General features: G+C 38.4%; 1 protein-coding gene across 2 annotated transcripts in view; it reads left to right on the top strand.

Annotated features, from left to right (window-relative positions):
- Positions 1–19,316, top strand: part of XRCC5 (X-ray repair cross complementing 5) — an 80,658-nt gene that overhangs the window by 48,907 nt on the left and 12,435 nt on the right. For both annotated transcript variants that reach the window (XM_043445088.1, XM_043445087.1), the window contains exons 17-18: positions 17,161–17,270; positions 18,536–18,632. In XM_043445088.1, the coding sequence (XP_043301023.1) occupies positions 17,161–17,270; positions 18,536–18,632 (207 nt within the window). The remainder of the gene's footprint in view (positions 1–17,160; positions 17,271–18,535; positions 18,633–19,316) is intronic.

The raw sequence follows: 19,316 nt of genomic DNA on the forward strand, positions 1-19,316 counted from the left end.
AGTACCTTAAACATCCTGAAAAAAGGATACTAAATACAAACAGAACTAAAATTTTTAGTATTGTTAGCCCTTTAAAAGTTTCTTTAACAATTTGACATACTTTATTAGCTTTCCCCAAAGCAACAGAGATCCATGTAATCATGAGAGAGAAAATACATGATTACAGATTCTAGAGATTTAGTCTATGCTTTTATATTTTTTTATTAAATATTTTACTTGTCCTTCATTGACCTTCTTTTTGACTAGTTTTAAATTGTTAAACTCTAAAACTTGATGATCCATGCTTAATTTATACCTCGCTTATCAATGTGAATTTTAAAATTAAAGTTTATTTGGAATTGTAAAGGACCCCTAATAGAAAGATATGCTATTATTTGATGTGATAATTGTGTATCAGTGACTCTTAGGGTCTTGTTCATCTTCCATGTGGCCCATGGTTTTAGGCCCAGAATGGTTGAGATGACTTTCCACAGATTATTGCAAATGTGTGGATCAGATTCAAGAGCCAGTTGTTGCCTTTTGTGGCCTTAAACATCTCCATTCGTTGCTTACATTGCATTAGATTGTACACAACTGCTCTGAAGTTTACAGTTTAATGTAATAAAACTCATTAACCAAATAATTCCAATGAAATCATTGAAGACAAAAAGAAAAAATAGAAAGAGACATGACATAGAAGTCAAAGACTAGCATATACACACAACCACTTTATAAGTAAGTGTTTTCAGTTTTCACATTTGTCCTAAAAGTCTCCTGTCCATTCTTACTCAGCTTCTAACATCTTTTCAAATTCCTGTCAATCTGTGGATCAGAGTATCTCTAATTATGGAGTATGACTCTTGTAAATTGTAGCCTAGCTGTATGTTAAAAATGAGAGCATGCAAATCAAAAACTGTTTGCTAATAGGTAAACTCTCTCAGTAAGCACCAAGATTTCTTCCTGAGAGCATTAAAGGACACCTATGTGTGATACACACAGCATTTTCAGTCTCCCAATGTTTTGTTTTCTCATGCCAGGTGGTAAAGTTGCTTGTCTTAAACTTGCTGAGTATTTTTTTTTTTCTTTTTTTATGTTAAAAATAGAAAGAATGTTTTTTTCTCTGGCTGAAAATGTGGAACTCACATGAATGGTTTCCCTGTGTCAGAACAGCTAGAAGAACACAGAGTTCATTCAAGCCTGCATGTAATGTGGTGACCCCCTGGCTTGCATTGATGACCCGTGCCAGCAGTGCAGCCAGGCAGGTGCTCACAGTTGGCTCTGCTGGAAACAGAATTAATCATGGGTTCTCTGGAAAAAGGGTGTGGTATCCAGCTTGCTGTTGGTGTTCACCCTTGCAAGACGTGCTAATGAGAGTGATTTGTGAAGCAGAGAGCTGTTGAAGTACTTAGGGCAGTTTGGTTCTTTTTCTTCATTGCCTGTAATTCACGGTGCATAGTAGATCACTGTCATGCAGGGCATTGTACTTGGTTCTCCTAGTTGTCCTTGAATTGAGCTGTCTTCATGACTGCTTTGTAAGTCCAGCTGGTTGAGAAAGGAAACTGATATCTGATTTTGCTGATCTGCAAACTGCTGCAATCAATGACTGACTGAAAATGACTGCTTGTAGCAATTAGCAGAAGCTCTTAACCAATGGAAATGTTTAGGAAAGGATGTTAATCTTTCGTTAGAATAGTCACTAATAGGTTGAAATGTGTTAAGAGGAACCCAGAAACAGCTTAAATGCAGTAAAAATGTTTTGGTTCCCTCTACCCCACCCCACCTTCAAATTGCAAGCCCAGGGCAAAAAATATGCTGACACAGAAAGAAGTGGTAAGTATAATTAGGTATTATTAGTCCTGTCTGTTTCCATGTCTACATAAAACTTTAAAAAATGGCATACTTGTTTCTTGGGCCAGAAAAGGGAAGGGAATTTGGTTCAGTTAGAGAACACAGTTCCAGTAGAGCTTGAGAATATTAGCAGCATAGATATCCTTGGATATAGAGGAAAAAAATCAACTTTTTTTTTTTTGCAATTCCTTCTGGACAGTTGGGAAAAAAAAACTTTTAGTTAACAGTTATGATTAAAGGCCTTGCTGTAGACTGAACTGTGTCCTCCCCAAATTTTTTAAAGCCCTGACCCCTCATGTGATGGTATTTGGAGATGGAGCCTTTGGGAGGTCATTAGATTTAGATGAGGTCATGATGGTGGAGCCCTCATAATGAGATTAGTAACCCTTATAAAAAGAGACACTAGTTTGCATTCTCTTCTCTCTTCTTCTCTTTCTTTTCTCTCTGATGTGAAGGTGACTGTTTGCAAGCCAGAAAGAGAGCCCCCACCCAAACCTGACACCAGCTTCCAACTGTGAGGAAATAAATTTCTGTTGTTGAAGCCAGCTGGTCCATGATATTTTGTTATGTCAGACTGAGCTGGCTAATATAGGCTCATTTTCTTTTCCTTTGTCAGATTAAGCTGCTGAAATCCTGTATTTTATCTCTTTGTCTTTTAGCAGTAATGAGATGCAGCCATAACACTCAGGATGGTCACTGTACAGTGTTTCACTGGTAGGCCATTGGAGTCAGGAGCCATTTCTCATATGGGAACTATCAAACTATAATTCTCTTGCCCTTGGAATCTAGTAGAGTTCCCTTGGGACATTAAGGACAAGATTTATTGTTTGAGCTTTTTAGTGGTTATTCTGTAGTAGAACACCTAGTGTCTCCCTTCTAGCTGTGGTAAATCTCCACAAATCTTTAGTTGAATTGCACTTATTTATTGCCAATTTTTAAACAGTTTGTTGCAGTGTCATTTTCTGCTATAAAAGTACTCATTCTAAGTAAAATTTTGTGATTCTTTATAAATGAAAAAGGTTATGCAATCATCACCGCAACCCAGTTGAAAAACTTTTCCCTTAACTCCACAGAGTTCCCCCTGACAGTTTGTAGTCCGTTCTCTCTCACCACCACCTCAGCCAACCACTTTCTGTCTCTATAGATTTGTCTTTTCTGAAAATTCCGTAATGGAATCACTCAGTAGGCAGGCTTTTGTGTCTGGCTTCTTTTATTTAGCATAAGGTTTCTGACTTTTGTCTATGTTGTAGAATGTATCAATAATTGAATTCTTTTTTGTGCTGAATAGTATTCCATTTTAATGAATATGCCACATTTTGTTTATCCATTCACCAATTGCTGGATATTTGGATTGTTTCCAGTTTTTAGCTATTAAGAACAATGCTGCTATGGATATTTGTATGTTTATATACTCCTTAGGATTTTCTACTTACAGGATCATACTGTGCAAATAAAGGCAGTTTTACTTCTTCCTATGTGACTTGTATTGCTTTCAGTTTCTTTTTTTTTTTTAATTTTACTGGCTGGAACATTCAGTACAGTGTTGGCTTTTTAGTCCTTCACCATTAGTATAATGTTAGTTGTAAGTTTTCTCAGATCCCCTTAATCAGCTTGAAAAAGTTTTCTTCTACTCCTAGGGGACAGAGAGTTTTGCTGTGAATGAGTGTTGAGTTTCGTCAGGTGCATGTTCGACATCTATGAGATGGTTACATGGGTTTTATTTGTCTATTTATATGGTATACTATGTTAATTGATTTTCAGTTGTTAAACCAGTCTTCCACTACAGGAGTAAATTCCAGTCAGTCATGGTAAATAATCCTTTTTGAATGTTTCTGAATTCATTTTGCTCATATTTTGGTAGGATTATTGTGTGTATGTTCATAAGTGATACTTTCCTGTAGTTTTCTTGTGGTATCTTTGTCTGGCTTCAGTATCTGGGAAAGCAGGCCTCATAGAATGAGTTGGGAAATATTCTTTCCTCCTTTTCAGAATTGGTATGGTTTCTTCATTAAATATATGATAAAATTTGTCAGTGAAGCCTTCTGGGCCTGGTTTCTTTGTGGGAAAGTTTTTAATACTAATTCAGTTATTTTACTTATGATAAATTTAGTCAGATTTCCTATTTCTTCTTGAATCACTGGTGGTAATTTGTATCTTTATATAAATTTGTCCATTTCATCTACATTGTCTAATTGTTGGCATAGCATTGTTCACATTATTTTTCCCTTATAAATTTTAAGTTCTGTGGTTGTTAGGTATATGACTGCTTTTATTCCTGATTTTTAGTAATTTGTATCTTCTCTCGGTTAGTCTAAATAAAGTTTCTCTTTTATAGAAGATCTAACTTTTAGTTTTACTGATTTCCTTCATAATTTTTTTTTAAAATTTCATTGATTTCTGCTCTGATCTTGATTTTCCCTTCCTTTTTCTCACTTAGGATTTAATTTGTTCTTTTTTTAATTTGTGGTATAAGTTTAGATTATTGATTTGAAACTTTTTCTAACATAGATATTTAAATCTGTACATTTCTCTCTAGCCAACTGTGCACCATAAACTTTTCATTCTCACTCAATTAAAATACTATCTAATTCCTTTTGTGGTTACTTTGATCTTTGGATTATTTAGAACTGTGTTGTTTAATTTCCAAATACTAGGAAGTTCCCAATTTTATTTCTGTTGTTGAGTTTTAATTTAATTCTGTTTTGACCAGAGAACATTTCAAGTGGCTTCAACTTTTTACATTTATTGAGACTTATTTTATGGCTTAGCATTTAGATTCTTTTGACAGACGTTTCATATGTCCTTTAAAAGAATATCTATTCTGTTGTTGCTAGGTTGAGGCTTCTGTAAATGTCAAGTTGATCACTTTGGATGATAGTTTGTTCAAACGTGTACCTTTGTTGATTTTCTATCTAGTTGTTTTCCATGATGTTTTGAGTATGGAAGGTTATTTACCTTGAGACCTTGTGGGCTAGTGAGACCTTTATATTTTTGCCTCATCTAGCTAAACAACTGTCTAGAACCCCAAGTGAATGTCTATAGAGTACCAATAAAGAAACATTGTCAATTCAAGTAATAGGGTGTATTTTAAATAAAGGTCTTCAGGTATTGGAGTTTAAAAAAAATAAACGTAGATATATATATCACACGATTGTTTGTATTTCAGAATTCTCTGCTTCTTGGGAGGAATTCATTTACATTAGTAAAGTATTGGTCACTTAGTTGTGTCCAGCTCTTTGTGACCCCATGAACTGTAGTTCACCAGTCTCATCTGTCCATGGGATTCTCCAGGCAAGAATACTGGAGTGGGTAACCATTCCCTTCTCCAGGGGATCTTCCCAAGCTAGGGATTGAACCTGGGTCTCCCGCATTGCAGATTCTTTACTGTCTCAGTCACCAGGGAAGTCCCTTACATTAGTAAAGGACAAGCTTACACAGTACAGGGAAAACCGTGGCAATTTTAGGAACTTGTTAGCAAGTCTCACTTTAGTGTTTACAGATTCGGAAAATTCAAAGCTTTCATTGTTTCCGCCTTTCATTTGTTTCTTCTTTGTGCCATTTTTCTCAAGTATGGGTGTATTTTGTTTGATTCATTATTTGTCTCACACATAGGTTGGCTTATCCCACAATTAATGAAGCCACTTACACATTGGAATTTTAAATATAAGGAATTATAGAGGAGATTGAATCTATAAAGATAAAATTTGCCTTCTACAAATCTGATTCAAATTGGTAGACTAACCTGAAGGCTGGTGGGCGAAATTAAATATTTTCTAAGGTCCTTTTTCATACTGCCATTTAAGTAAATGAGTAATAAACAGAAAGAAGTAAGTGGTGGAGAAAGAAAACAAAATAAATTAAAGGATCAGTGAAATAGAAGTGTCCAGAGTAACTGCCACCCATAAATGCCAATCCATGAAAAATATGTTTCCATTTAGAACTCATTAGAAATAGAAATAATTGTTTATTGTTTACTTATCTAATAGTCTCTTACAGTTTCAAGATGATTTAATTGCTTCTTAGACCTCTCATTAAAAAATAAGTATATACTCATTGAAAAAAAGTCAAATAATAATACAGTAAGTAGCACATGAAAAGAAGAAATCTCTTCATTCATTGTCCCCCTCTCTTCCAAACCCTCCTTATAACCAGCATTCTCTGTCTTGCTTTCTCACTCTCTCTTTGTAAGAATAACCCCGTTAATCCCTGTTACTGTTCTATATTATAGTCAAGATGATTTATTCTTTTACGGTATGGTAAATTGAGGCTATAGTCATAGGCAGTGGGGTCAAGCATCTTGACCTAAGAGGGTAAAAAAGAGCTTACAACAAGATGGGGTGAGGCTAATTCATTCTTAGTAAATGACAGCAACAAAGATGCCTGCATATATAGTTATAGTAATGTGGAAATGATATATCTGACTCCTGTATACATCATTTGTAGGCTGTTACTCTTTGTCTCTGCATTTTCTCTTTTAAGGGATCTTTGTTTTAATTATTTCTTTCTCTATAAAAATGAAAGAGTGGTGATAAGAATCTCGGCTGTCCATTCCCCCCAGTGATAGCCAATACTGAATACGCAATGTATGGATTTAAGTTGAAGGAACACAAAAAGACATCTTCATGTCTTTTAGACATGAAGCTTTTAGGGGAGTAACTCAGGAGGCCTCGATCATTTATTCATCCATTCAGCAAATGGTGGTTGAATGCCTATTATGTGCTAGTCATTTTGGCAAGATACAGACAGTAAATGAATAAAATCTATGTCAAGTGGTGGTAAGCACTTGGATTCGTTTCCTAGGGCTGCTGTAATGAGGTACACCAGCTGGCTGGCTTAGGATAACAAGTTTATTTTCTCTCAGTTCTGGAAGTTAGAAGTCCAAAATCAAGGTGTCCATCAGGCTGATTCTAAGGACTCTTGGGAGAGTCCATTCCACACCAGTCTCCTAGCTTTTGGTGACAGCTGGCAATCCTTGGTGTTCCTTAGCTTGTGGATGCATCCCTCCAGTCTGCCTCATCTTCAGCTGGAGTTCTGTGTATCTGCATCCAGATTTCCCTCTTCTTACATGAACACCGTCTTACTGGACAGCACCACCTCCCCGTTATGAACTCATCTTGACTTGATTACTCTGCAAGGACCCTATTTCCAAATAAGGTCACATTCTGAAGTTCTGGGAAGAATATGAATTTGGAGGGAACCCTGTTCAACTCCTAATAGCACCATCACTATAGAGAAAAATTAAAACAGGATACTGGTGGGAAAGTGGGTGCTGGGGTTGCTACAGGCTTGTGATTTTACGTAGAGGACCAAGGAAGGCTTGCTGCTTGGTTGTCATTTGAACAGAGCATTGAGGAATGTGGAAGGTAAAGTGTGGTAGCTATCTGGGGAACACTGCAGCCAAGAGGGAGCATTGCCCAGGAGTATCGGGGAAGCCAGTGTGGCTGGAGGAAAGAAGCAGAGGAGATCAGAGCGGCATCTGGGGCACGTGTCATGTAGGGCCTCCTAACCTTTTGCTTTTACTCTGAGTGAAATGGGAAATTGCTGAAGAGTTCTGAGTAGAAGATGAGCTGATTGATTATGTTTTAAAAGGCACTCTGGCTGCCCTGTTGAGACTGGGCAAGGTCGAAGTAGGGAGATGAGTTAGAAAGCCACTGCAGTGATCCAAGTGAGAAGTAGTGAAAAGAGGTCAAACTCTTGAGATATATTTATATACATATATATATATATTCTTGGCAGGTTTTGCTGATAGTCTGAAAATAGGATGTGAGAGAAGGAAACAAGTCAAGGGTGACTCTTAAGTATTTGGGCCTGAACAACTGGAAGGTGTTGACATTTATTGAGAATATAAAGACATATTAAGTTGGTTATACAGGTCCTGACTTTAAGAAAAAGGCCTGGGTTGTAAATATAAATCTAGGAGAAGTCACCATAGAAATGATCTGTAAAGACATGAGAATAATGAGATTCTTGAGTAGGGGAGAGGTGTGAGTTTTAGGGCACAGGTGGAAGGAGTAATTTAGATAGTTGCACACACAGATAGTTTATCCAAAACAATAGGAAGGAAGCAGAGTACGGGTATAGGTGCAGGTGGGTTGACCGGTGTGAGGAAGAATTCGTGGAAGAGGCTGGCAGACCTGAGCAATAAAAGGCTGGATAGGAGAGGGCCCAGAGAAAGGTATCCCAAGTGAGGCAGCAGCCAAAGTGATGGGGTGTCCTAGTGCCATGAGCGTTAATAGGACTTCCTGCAGAAATAAGGGATTTTTGTTTCTGCTGTTATTTTGCCTCTTGAATTTATTGTTGATGAGTGTTTCTAACCGCTTTGTACCTAGATCTAAGTTTCTTCTAATTTTTAATCACTTTCTAATCCAGTTGTTTCATATCTCTTTTCATTTCCATTCTAAATACCACTACTACAATTTAGGCTTCCATCATTTCACCATTGGACAGTTATAGCATCCTAAATTAGTTACCCTCAAAATTCTTCTTGTTCAACTCATCCTATGTGTTGGTACAGATTTAGCTTCTTACAGCACAGATTTGATTATGGTTCAACCCTTCTTAATCACTCTCCGTGTCTTTGAAATTAGTCCTCCAGTCGAGACTTCACACAGCCTGGTCGCATCCTGCCATTCTAGACCAATCTTCTACAGGTCCCCTCTGTGTACCCTGTGCTCAGACCACACTGGACACCTGCTAATAGTCCTGTGACGTTCACTTTGCTGCCCTTCTGTATGAATGTCCCTTGTTTTTTCTCACCCCGCCAGATCCCGGCCCCAACGCTGCAGAGAGATTCTGGAGATTTAAGAGACTGTGTGTCCTGGGATATTAATGCCTGGTAGTAGTTTTATTGTAATATGATTCATTATCAAAGCTGCTGCTGCTGGTCTATACAGATAAAACCTCCATTTGTTTTTCTGCTCTCTGAGTCTGCTGGCTAGTAGTAATTTTTTTGTTTTCATCATTGTCCTTAATAAAACAGTGCTTGGGAATAATCATGATTTGAATTTTTGAATTACAGCCAGACTAACCCTCAGATTTTCCAGATTGATTTGTAAATCTTAGCCTCATCAGAGAAGAAGCATCTCTGTATTTTGAGTTCTAGAATATTATACAACTTTCTTCACAAAAATCAAAAACAGGGGAAAAAATGGAAAAAAAAAAAAAGAGTGGTCTGAAGGGTCCTTAAGGAAAGATACCAAATATGCCCAGTACCTCATTATTTACCAGTTTTTAAGATTTATACATGGAGTATGGTTTTTAAATTTCTGGTTCTTGATATTCCTTTAAGAATTTGTCAGATTCTTGAGGTATTGTAAAGCTCTGTGCCCTGCCTCCCCCTCCTCCATCATCCCCAAAAGCACATCCAGCTAGCGGCAATCTGCTTCTCTCCTTGCTGAGGAGTCTGACTCATCACTCACTGTATCTCTTCACCTGATACATGAATTTCAGTTCCATGCAATTACCAACTTTTAATTGGATCCCACTGCCAGATTGGTCTCCTGTCCCAGCATTTTCTCTTGGCTGCCCTCTTTTCTGCGTCTGCTTGGTTCCCTCTGCCTACTTCCCGTATTAGTTTGATGGCATCCACTCAGGTATGAAGCTGGACAGAGACTATAAAATGCCTACAGTACCAAATACTGTCATCTTGCATTCTGCCTCTTTCCCACTACTCATCCAGAATGGAATCTAGATGGTTTAATTCTGAATTCTTCTGTATCACTGCAGTATTTAGTAAAATATCTTATTTTAGTATGCTTCGCCATTGTAGAATTGAACATTTGTTTTAGGACCTTAGAAAATTATGAAGACGCTCTTTCTCTGCCCTCTCCACTCCCTACTCCCATCTTCAACACGTACTTCCAAGCATATAGCATGTACATTATATAAGTGAGCTGAAGATATCACTTCCTCGTTTGATGAAAAGGACTTCCTTGCGTTTCTTCCTTATGTTAGCGTCATGCCCCCGATTTGCACTGCTTAAAGTACACTCCTGTCTGGAAACGAAGGAATTTGTTAGACTAAAGAGTGGATAGTCTTTGGTCTTTAACTAATTGCTATAAGCCTTGTAAATATGAACTGATCATCTTCAGGTTTCATGGGATGTATTTGGTGGGTCTTTAATAGTTAAATGGAGTAAATAAATAGAATTTTTAATAAAAAGTTGAAAGGCCATAGAATACCATAAAACTGCCACCCACCGACCAGCAAGCCTAAAAATTTCCAACTAACTTGGGGACAGATCTAGTCTTACACCCAAGTTATTTAAGATGAGAAATATTATTCATCCAGAATGAAAAGGTCTTGTCGTCATGTTCCCGCTCATAAACTGATCTTGAAGGCAGTGGGCTGAACCAAATGCCATTTTTCTAGTTTCTCATTAGCTTACATTATCACTTGTTTTCTAGAGTGAGCTAAGACCAAGAGACCTTCAAAATCTTTCTTCCTGTGGCTACAAAGTAGGCCTCACAGTTAGCTCAAATGAAAACAAAAATAAAATGAGAGAGATCTCATAGTCTGCCGATTGGAGTCTGAACAATAAAGACTTTGCATTTACTCCGCTCTTTGTGCCTGGGGTTTTAATTTAACACATCAATGAAAAGGCAGCATTTAAAAAGAGGGGGAAAACACCCAGCAAGACTTACTTTTATTAGTGCAATTTGTAAGAAATTACTGCACTTAATGAGAAAATCGTTAAGCATGAAAAAATGGGCTGTGACTTAATTTACGGAGCTTAAATGGTGAAGTTTTAATTGAGTTTTTTAGTTACTGGTAAGAAAAATATTAATAATGAAAAACAACTACCAGGGCTGTATCTGTACTGTTGAAGTGGTCAGCGCTTTTACATACCTTAGTTCAATTTCCTGTGCCACTGGTCATGCATAATATTATAGCTGTGGTATTCTCTGTCATATCTGCTGACTTTTTCTGTTCTTTCAAGGGAGGCAGGCAACTTCTTCTGTCTGCTACATGAGGAAATTTGGGGCAAAGAGTCTAGCAGAACAGTTTCTTAAAGGGGGAAGGGTGGGGCAGAGGTAAACGGCAGGACAGAGCTGTGTCCACTCCACAGTCCACCTGCTTAAAAACGAGACAACAATTGAATGTCACTTTCAGGTTCATAACGCTTATCCTTTACCCCTGGTTCTTAGTTTCTCTTGTTGTCCCCAGTGATTTATTTTTCCCCAGTAAGCAGATTTCATTAAAGACTGCAAAACTAAAGACAGCAATAAAACCAGACCAAGAAGCACAACATTCAGGACAAATTCCTGGGATCATAAATCCAAATTCTTTTAGAAGTAGAAGTCGAAAGGGTATTTAAAGAAATAAATCGGCACATCTTATGTCATTTAGAGGGAAAATATTTAGGATACCTTCTTTTTGTTCTTATATTCCCTGAAGTGCATTTGACTCCTTAAAGGTCATGAACACCATGGGAAGGGTTCAGTAATGAAGAAAAGTCCTATGTACTTTATATTCCTTTATTATTTAAGTTCAAGAATGCTTTGTTAATTTCTGTCTCCTGCAAATATCTGATGTGTAAATGGGGCATGCACTCCTGTGGGTTCATGATAACCCACTGTGCCAGTGGCCCCTCGGTCCTCTGCTCACCCTTTCCCTGGGTGCCTGGGGTCTGCGGGGAGGAGTGGGGTAGGGCCTGTCCCCGCAGGTTGCATCTTCCAGGCTCCCACAGCTACTGGCTCCCTACAGGTTCAGATCCTGGTGAGAGATTGGTGAGAAGTAAGGAGGGAGGGAGAAGCCAGAGTATTTCTCTTTCTCCCTCCCCCCCTCACCCCCGCCAAGTGGGGCAGCATCTCCAAGTCCTCCACGGTTTCTGCTCCCAGAGGGCAGGCTTTAGTTATCCCCTCCTCTTACCTCCTTTCTGCTCTGTTCTTGTTCCCCTGTGGTGCCAGGAGGTACTAGGGGCTTCTTGCTATTTCTAATCTCTGGGTTACAGCACCCATAGTTGGCTTTACAGTTCTTTATCACCTGTGTTAACAGTTGCCTGCATTAAATTTCTTGGGTTAAATATTCAGTGATTTCTGTTCTTCTCTTTGGACCCTGGCTGATAATGCACAAAGCCTCTATCCACAATGGCCAGTTTATACCCTATTTGAGACACAGGGAAGCCTCTTTGTGACTGATTTTTGTTCCCTGTATTAAAACACAGACTTGTTTTCTTACCAGGCAAATGTTTCTTGTTAACTTTTTGCTTTGAAAACAGTGATAGTAATTTACATGTGGATTTCATTGGCTATAAACTGAACTGCTTGCTTAGATTTTTATTTGTTACTGATAGATGTTACTCCTTTTAATTCTCTTAATGACTGACCTGATCATATACTTTTTTAATTTAAATATTGGATTTTTTATTGTCACTTTATTTTCTTTAACAAAGATGCCATTGTCGTTGACTATGTAAACTGTTGAACATTTTAAAATGATTTAACTGCTGACATCTGTAAAATGTGCACCTCTTCAATAAGTAAAATTCACATAAGGCATTGAGATCACGAGAAGAAAATTGAGAAACATCCTGAATGATGCCTGGGTTCAGCAAAATCATTTGAGTAGCTTTCCAGTCCCTTATATACAACGTGTGACAGTTGAGTGAACTACTGCTCTTTTGGCTCTGTAGGATAGAGGGAAAAAAACCCTCAGTAAATGACTTTCTTTCACTTTGTTGGAAACATCTTTGCAGAAAAGAGAGGAGTAAGTAAATGTCAAGTCAGAGGCCAGCAAGCACACGGCCCCAGGTGGTCATGACCAAGCAGCAGGAGGGGGGATGATTCGTTTTGTAGAACTTTGGGGGCTTCCCTGGTGGCTCAAATGGTAAAGAATCTGCCTGCAATGCAGGAGACCGAGATTTGATCCCTGGGTTGGGAAGATCCCTTGGAGAAGGGAATGACAATCCATTCCAGTATTTTTGTGTGCAAAGTTCCAGGACAGGAGAAGCCTGGTGGGCTATAGTCCATGGGGTCTCAAAGAGTCAGACAGGACTGAGCAACTATCCCTTTCACTTTTGGAAGGTGTTTAAAGGTTTTCTGGAGAGAGAGAAAAAGCATACATTTCAGATCAAAAAAACACCACCATTTTCCTCTTACATAACACTTTTGAATCTTGATAAGATTTTAATATAACACTAAAGTATAATAAATATGAAGACTCATTTTGTGTCTCGACGATCTGTACTCATGTCAGATTCTAGGTTAATATATTAATGCCCCTATTAAAAACCTCAAAATCCACAACAGACAGGTTTGAAATCCAGAATAGACATCTTGATTTTGAAGACTTCTTGAGATAAATGACAGCCTTTGCCTGAACTACTATCCTAAGACGGATGGCTCTTCCAGTGGCCATTTTTTATATTAGCTGCTAATGAGTATTATTGAGCCTCTGAGTAATTCTGAAAAAGCATTTTGGTGAATTATAGTTGGGACTGTGATTTACTGAGTGTGAACACTGTGATTGATTTGGAAGCAGTGGAAAGCACCCCAATGCTCAACATTTCCTATATAAGGAGGAGGAGAAGAGGGGGAATCAAAAGCATAATCCAGCCAGAGTTAGATTACTTTTGTCAGCCATTTCTGCATTTTTACATTTATTAAAAATGGCAGGAAAATGCCACCAAAGTTTGGATGAGAGGTCCCTTATCCACATCCCATTCTGATATTCAGTGTATTAGAGCATCATCCATCACATCTATTCACTGGTGTTAAAAGGTTCATTATAATCAGCGAACCACAAAATAGTCTAGGTAGGGGGCCAGATGCACAGACCACATAACTGATTGTTCTGAGAAGGACAGAGTGATTCTGTGTATTCATTGGGTTTATCTGAAGTTTGGGTATGTTTATCTACCTGCGTTCTGAACCTTCTGGGGAAAAGGACAGAACAGTCTAACATGTAAATAAGAAAACTAAATCCAGATGGGCCCACAGATACATAAGGATGTCATTCTTAAATGGAAACTGAGTATTGAGACTGCTACTTCCTTTTCTTTGTATTCTTTCTTATCCATATCATTATTGCAAGTGGATTATTGGCTTTCGCATTGGCTTTATTTTAGCTTCTTTTGAATATTTTTTTCTATAAGGTGGCAGTTGTGTGTGTGTGTGTGTGCGCGTGCGCACGTGCGTGCCATCAAAATTCAAGATAAAGATGGGTACAGAGATTGTTTTTTGCAGAGCAATTCAGCACTGTCTAGTTGTTTCATGGGCTCCCGGGCCCAAGGACACCCTATGTTTTAGAGTCCTTTATCTTCTGTGCTCATTGCACTCTCTTCCTTGCAGAATTTATGTAACAATAATGTGTAATATTATTTATGTAACACTTTATAACACAGTAGACAATTCTCCTCTTCAGATAATTTCTTCTCTTAGTGTCTGTGGTGCCATACCCTCCTGACTCTCTCCTGCCTCCCTGACCACCCCTTCTTGGCCTCCTTTGTCAGTAGCCTTTCCTCTGTACAGCCTCTGAGTCCTGAGGTTCCTTATAGGCTTGGTCTTGAACCCTTTTTTCCTGCACTTTCTCTGTCCTGCCCCAGCTCCTCACGCACACTGTTCATTCTCCTTGGGACACCCTTCCCTCCTGCCTCTCCTCCTTTTTCTTCACTACTCCTGGCCATGGGCTCGATGTGCTGGACCGAGTGCTTTTCTCCACATACACCCCGTGCTTTCTCACCTCTCTGCTTTATACTTTTGCTCATTCTGTTTTTTTGCTGTCTGATAGCCAACTTCTATTTTTCATTCATTGCCCAGCAAAACAGCCATGTTAATTCACAAAGCTTTCTTATAATCACCAAAGAGTGATTCAGTAAAATTCAGATTAGTTGATATATTTCTGTACCACTCAGCGCTCTTCATGTTTACCTCCTGTTACTATTTTTATGTATATGTGTTATATTCTCTATTAGCGTGGAAACTCCCCAAGGGCAAGGATCTTATCTTCAACTTAATCATGCCTCCTTTAGAACATAGCATAGCATCTTATATGTCACAGTTACACAGTAAATATGTACTCAGTTCAGTTCACTCACTCAGTCATGTCCAACTCTTTGCGACCCCATGAACCGCAGCACGCCAGGCCTCCCTGTCCATCACCAACTCCCAGGGTCCACCCAAACCCATGTCCATTGGGTCAGTGATGCCATCCAACCATCCATCCTCTGTCGTCCCCTTCTCCTCCCGCCCTCAATCTTTCCCAGCATCAGGGTCTTTTCAAATGAGTCAGCTCTTCGCACCAGGTGGCCAAAGTATTGGAGTTTCAGCTTCAAAATCAGCCCTTCCAATGAACACCCAGGACTGATCTCCTTTAGGACAGACTGGTTGGATCTCCTTGCACTCCAAGGGACTCTCAGGAGTCTTCTCCAACAACACAGTTCAAAAGCATCAATTCTTTGGTGCTCAGCTTTCTTTATAGTCCAACTCTCATATCCATACATGACTACTGGAAAAACCATAGCCTTGATTAGACAGACATTTGTTGGCAAAGTATTGTCTCTGCTTTTTAATATGCTGTCTAGGTTGGTCATAACTTTCTTTCCAAGTATGTACTAGGCTAAATTAAAATAATCACTGTATCAAGCAAAGAGAAATATTATAGCTTTACATTATAACTTGCAGAGATTTCCTCATTCACATTTCAAAAGAAATGAGAAACGTGACGTCTCTGGGATTATTGCCCTTGGCCTTTAAAAATTCTAATTTGTGCCCAGATAAGAAATGCCAAGTGAACTTGATATCAGACTATCTGAGAAAGCAGGCTGCTTGAATGAAAATATCAAACATTTCTCTTACTTTACCTTTCCAGGCTAAAAGAGGGAGAGAGCTTCTGTTGGTTTCAGCTTCTTGTTGATAGTTTTCTGCTCTGCTTACTGATCAGGGTTGTATTATTTAAAACTTTGTTTAAAAAGTCCTATCCAAACATTCCTTCTCTGCTTTGAATCATAGTTGGATGTTAATTCACTGCTGTAGGATACACAGGTAAAGATTTCTGAAATTTCAGAAAAGTGTTTCTATAATACCTCAAGTTGGTTATGGAGATCATAATCTCCTAGTTGGTAGAAAAGATGAAATGGTTACCAGGATGTTTTCACTTGCTGCAAAGTTGTTATATTAGGAAATACTTCATGCAGTTTTTTAATCCTTTCCACATGCTACAGGATCCTTAGCAAATAAGTTGATGGCACCACATTTCATGTCTTTTCGTAAGGTATTGAGCAGTGCTCCAGTCACTGTGATTCAGCTAGTGGCCGTTAGCCTTTAGAGGGAAGCCTTGAAAGTATTTTCATTAGTACTGCAGGCGCACATTCATAGCTATGGGAAAGCTCAGGTGAGGCCACAGCAATGGCAGACGTGCACTCTTAGAATGTCTTGACCATCAGCACAAATTGCTGAACAGCCAGCTGGTGAGCAGTTTCAGGGAGCAAGTAAGAATGAGCCTTTAGGTCATGACCTGTGCACGTCTCCTTGGTTTGTTCTTCCACACAGATCTTAAGGGTCTGTTTTGACCTGCTTAACCACTTTAAGTTCCCTGATGACTTTATGTTTTAATTTCCTCTGCTTTTTTTTAAATGAAGAATGTTTTGTTTATGAGGCAGTCTCAAATTGCAGCCCACCTTGGAAACCGTAACGTTATTAATGCATTTCCTCTTTCTGTACTACTTATGACGTTGCTTGCTGACCATTATCGTTTGTTAAGTATCCATGGCTTTGTAGAGTGCTGAGTACCTTAGAGACTCTTAAGATTCAGCTACGGGCAGAGGATAAGTAGCAATGATTTTCCATTCTATGGGGATATTACCAAATTAAGTTGAGAGCTGGTCTTTTCTAATGTGACCTGTGATTAGAAGAGGGTGGAGTGTCCCTGGCTGATTATTTTTCTTTGTCTGACACTATTTGACATTTATCCTGAGTGGAATTAGGGGAGGAAATAGAAGATCTATTTTCGATGACATTATCAGGAAATGCAGTTTTGAAATACCCAAATGGCCCCTCAATTTTGGGGGGTAAATAAAAAGCAATAACAGCTAAATGTTTGAAATTCCAAAAGGAACATTTAGCTATAATTCTAAGCACTTAAGAAATTTTGTTTCTTGACAAATGTAAGTATATCCAAGCCTTTTAAATGTAGGCTTTTGAAATCCGCATTCTGCATCTCATCTTTCCTTCCCATCCACCCTCTTAAAAGAGGAATGGCTTTTGTGCAAACAGACCACCAGGGAGGCTCTTGATCCATTAAAAACACACTACTTACAGGCACACAGGAGCATCCATTCTCTCTAACAAGCATCACTCAGATCAAGGAAAATAAATTTATTGTCTTATGTTCTAGCAAGTCACCAGCTAATAAATCACATCGAGCAGTTTTTGGATACTAACGAAACACTGTATTTCATGAAGAGCATGGACTGCATCAAAGCCTTCAGGGAAGAAGCCATTCAGGTAACTCTATCCTGTGTCCTCTTCCTAAACATTTGGCCACCATCACAGTGGAGAGACATACAGCACCCCACAGATAAGCCTGGGCTTTGAAAATAATCATCCTTACTGTGAAGAGCAACATGTGCCAAGAGGAGTAGAAATGACTAGCTCATGTTACTGTTGCTGTCATTTCTGAGGAAGAATAAAGATGGGTGGGTGACTGGGATGTTGTATCCCTCGGAGTTAGCTTTTTATTACACTATAGCCCTGGCTTTATGATTTCTACTTAGTGAGCCAACCAAATTTCTCTTCTGTTCGATTCTATTTGGCTATTTTAGGGAAATGGATGGAGAAAATACAGTTACATAATTATTGAGAGGATTGAGTGAATGACCAAATTACTTCTTGAATTGTTTAGGTAGTTACAAAGAGTGATAAGAAAATAAAAATATTGTTAAAATTAGAATGGGATGAAAGAGTCAGAAGTAGATAAACCAAATGCCCTACAGATAAATATCAGAATTTTGGCCAAATAGAGTCAGTATCAGACTAAGGATGACTCATTCAGGTGGAGAAAGATTTGCTTAGCTGAAAAGGTAGTGGAAATGGTTTTTAGTGCATGCATCCCCTCTGCCCGGATGGAGTGTCTGATAACACTCTGTGCACTGTGGCCAGCACGTGTCCTTTAAATTACCAGGTCATTGGATTCCAAAAGAGAGAGAGAAGAAGGTGGAAGAGGAGCCAAAGAGGCTTTAGAGACATATCAGTCAATCTTAATGACCTTTTTTAAACTAAAAATATAAAAAGAAAGTTGGGAATATGTGAATACTGACTGGTTATTACTCTTATTATTAGTTTTTTGTGAATTTTTTAAGTCTATATTTTAGATAATGCATATTTATAGATGAGCTAATATGGTTGAAATTTGCTTCAAAACAACCCAAGAGTCATGGGAGAAAGTGAGGGTATAGATGTTACAAGGGTGATGGGCACACAGCACCCACTAAATTGCTCTGTTTGAATTTGTCTATATTAAAACTTAAAAGAACAAAGTACCAGGCCACGAAAATACCTGGGTGGCTATGGAAAGTTCTGTGCCTTCAACAGATGGAAGGATTTACAACTTCCAGCAAACGAAGCCGAATTTACCAAAGAAGAACATTTTATGTGTTTTTAATAAATATGGTGGCTTTGTGTATATATGTATATAAAACAGTTTGGGGGTGAATTATGTTTCTGTATGAGCTCTGACCTGCCACCTTCCCTACCCCCACATGCTCCCACAGTTTTCAGAAGAGCAGCGCTTTAACAATTTCCTGAAAGCCCTTCGAGAGAAAGTGGAAATGAAACAATTAAATCATTTCTGGGAAATTGTCGTCCATGGTAAGGTGTGATTTGTCTTTTTCTCCATATAGTTATGCTATATTTTCAAGTATAAATTCTAAATATAAATTATATTGTGTGATGTGTTATGTGAGGACCTGATGACTTCCCATGTGGATTTTTCCATGTGGATTTGGGAAATGCTCAGTATTTGGTAAACTAAAAATCTTGATTAATAAGCAGAAATACAAAGTGATAAATAATAAGTAAACATATAAGTCCCATCTTAAACTCTTTGTGTAGTGTGGCCCTTTCATGACTGTGCTTTCTGTTTGATGACCAAAGAAGCTGTATAGGCATTCATTGATCCCTGTCTCAGATTCTTAGACCTGTAAGTTCTGCTGGATCCATAGCACTTTCATTAATCTCCCCCACATTTTGCCCTCCTCCATCTTTCATTGCCATGTTCTTGGGCATTTTATATTAGCCAACCAGCATCTTCATGCATCAAAGCCACTCACTTATTCATAATGACCAATGCAAATTAAACATAGGAAGAGGGCAACAAACATTCTTTCACTTTTCGGCTTGTTGTTTGATTTCTATCATGCCATTTGCCCATTTCCTTTAACATGCCTTGATTTTCTTTCAGAACCAAAACACAAGATATTACCTGTTAAAAGTACCTATTATGAAAACAATGATGTTGCAAAGTACAAAACTTCTTACTTGAAGTAGAGCCCC

This window comes from Cervus canadensis, chromosome 24 (genome assembly GCF_019320065.1).
Source record: "Cervus canadensis isolate Bull #8, Minnesota chromosome 24, ASM1932006v1, whole genome shotgun sequence".
Lineage (NCBI taxonomy): Eukaryota > Metazoa > Chordata > Mammalia > Artiodactyla > Cervidae > Cervus > Cervus canadensis.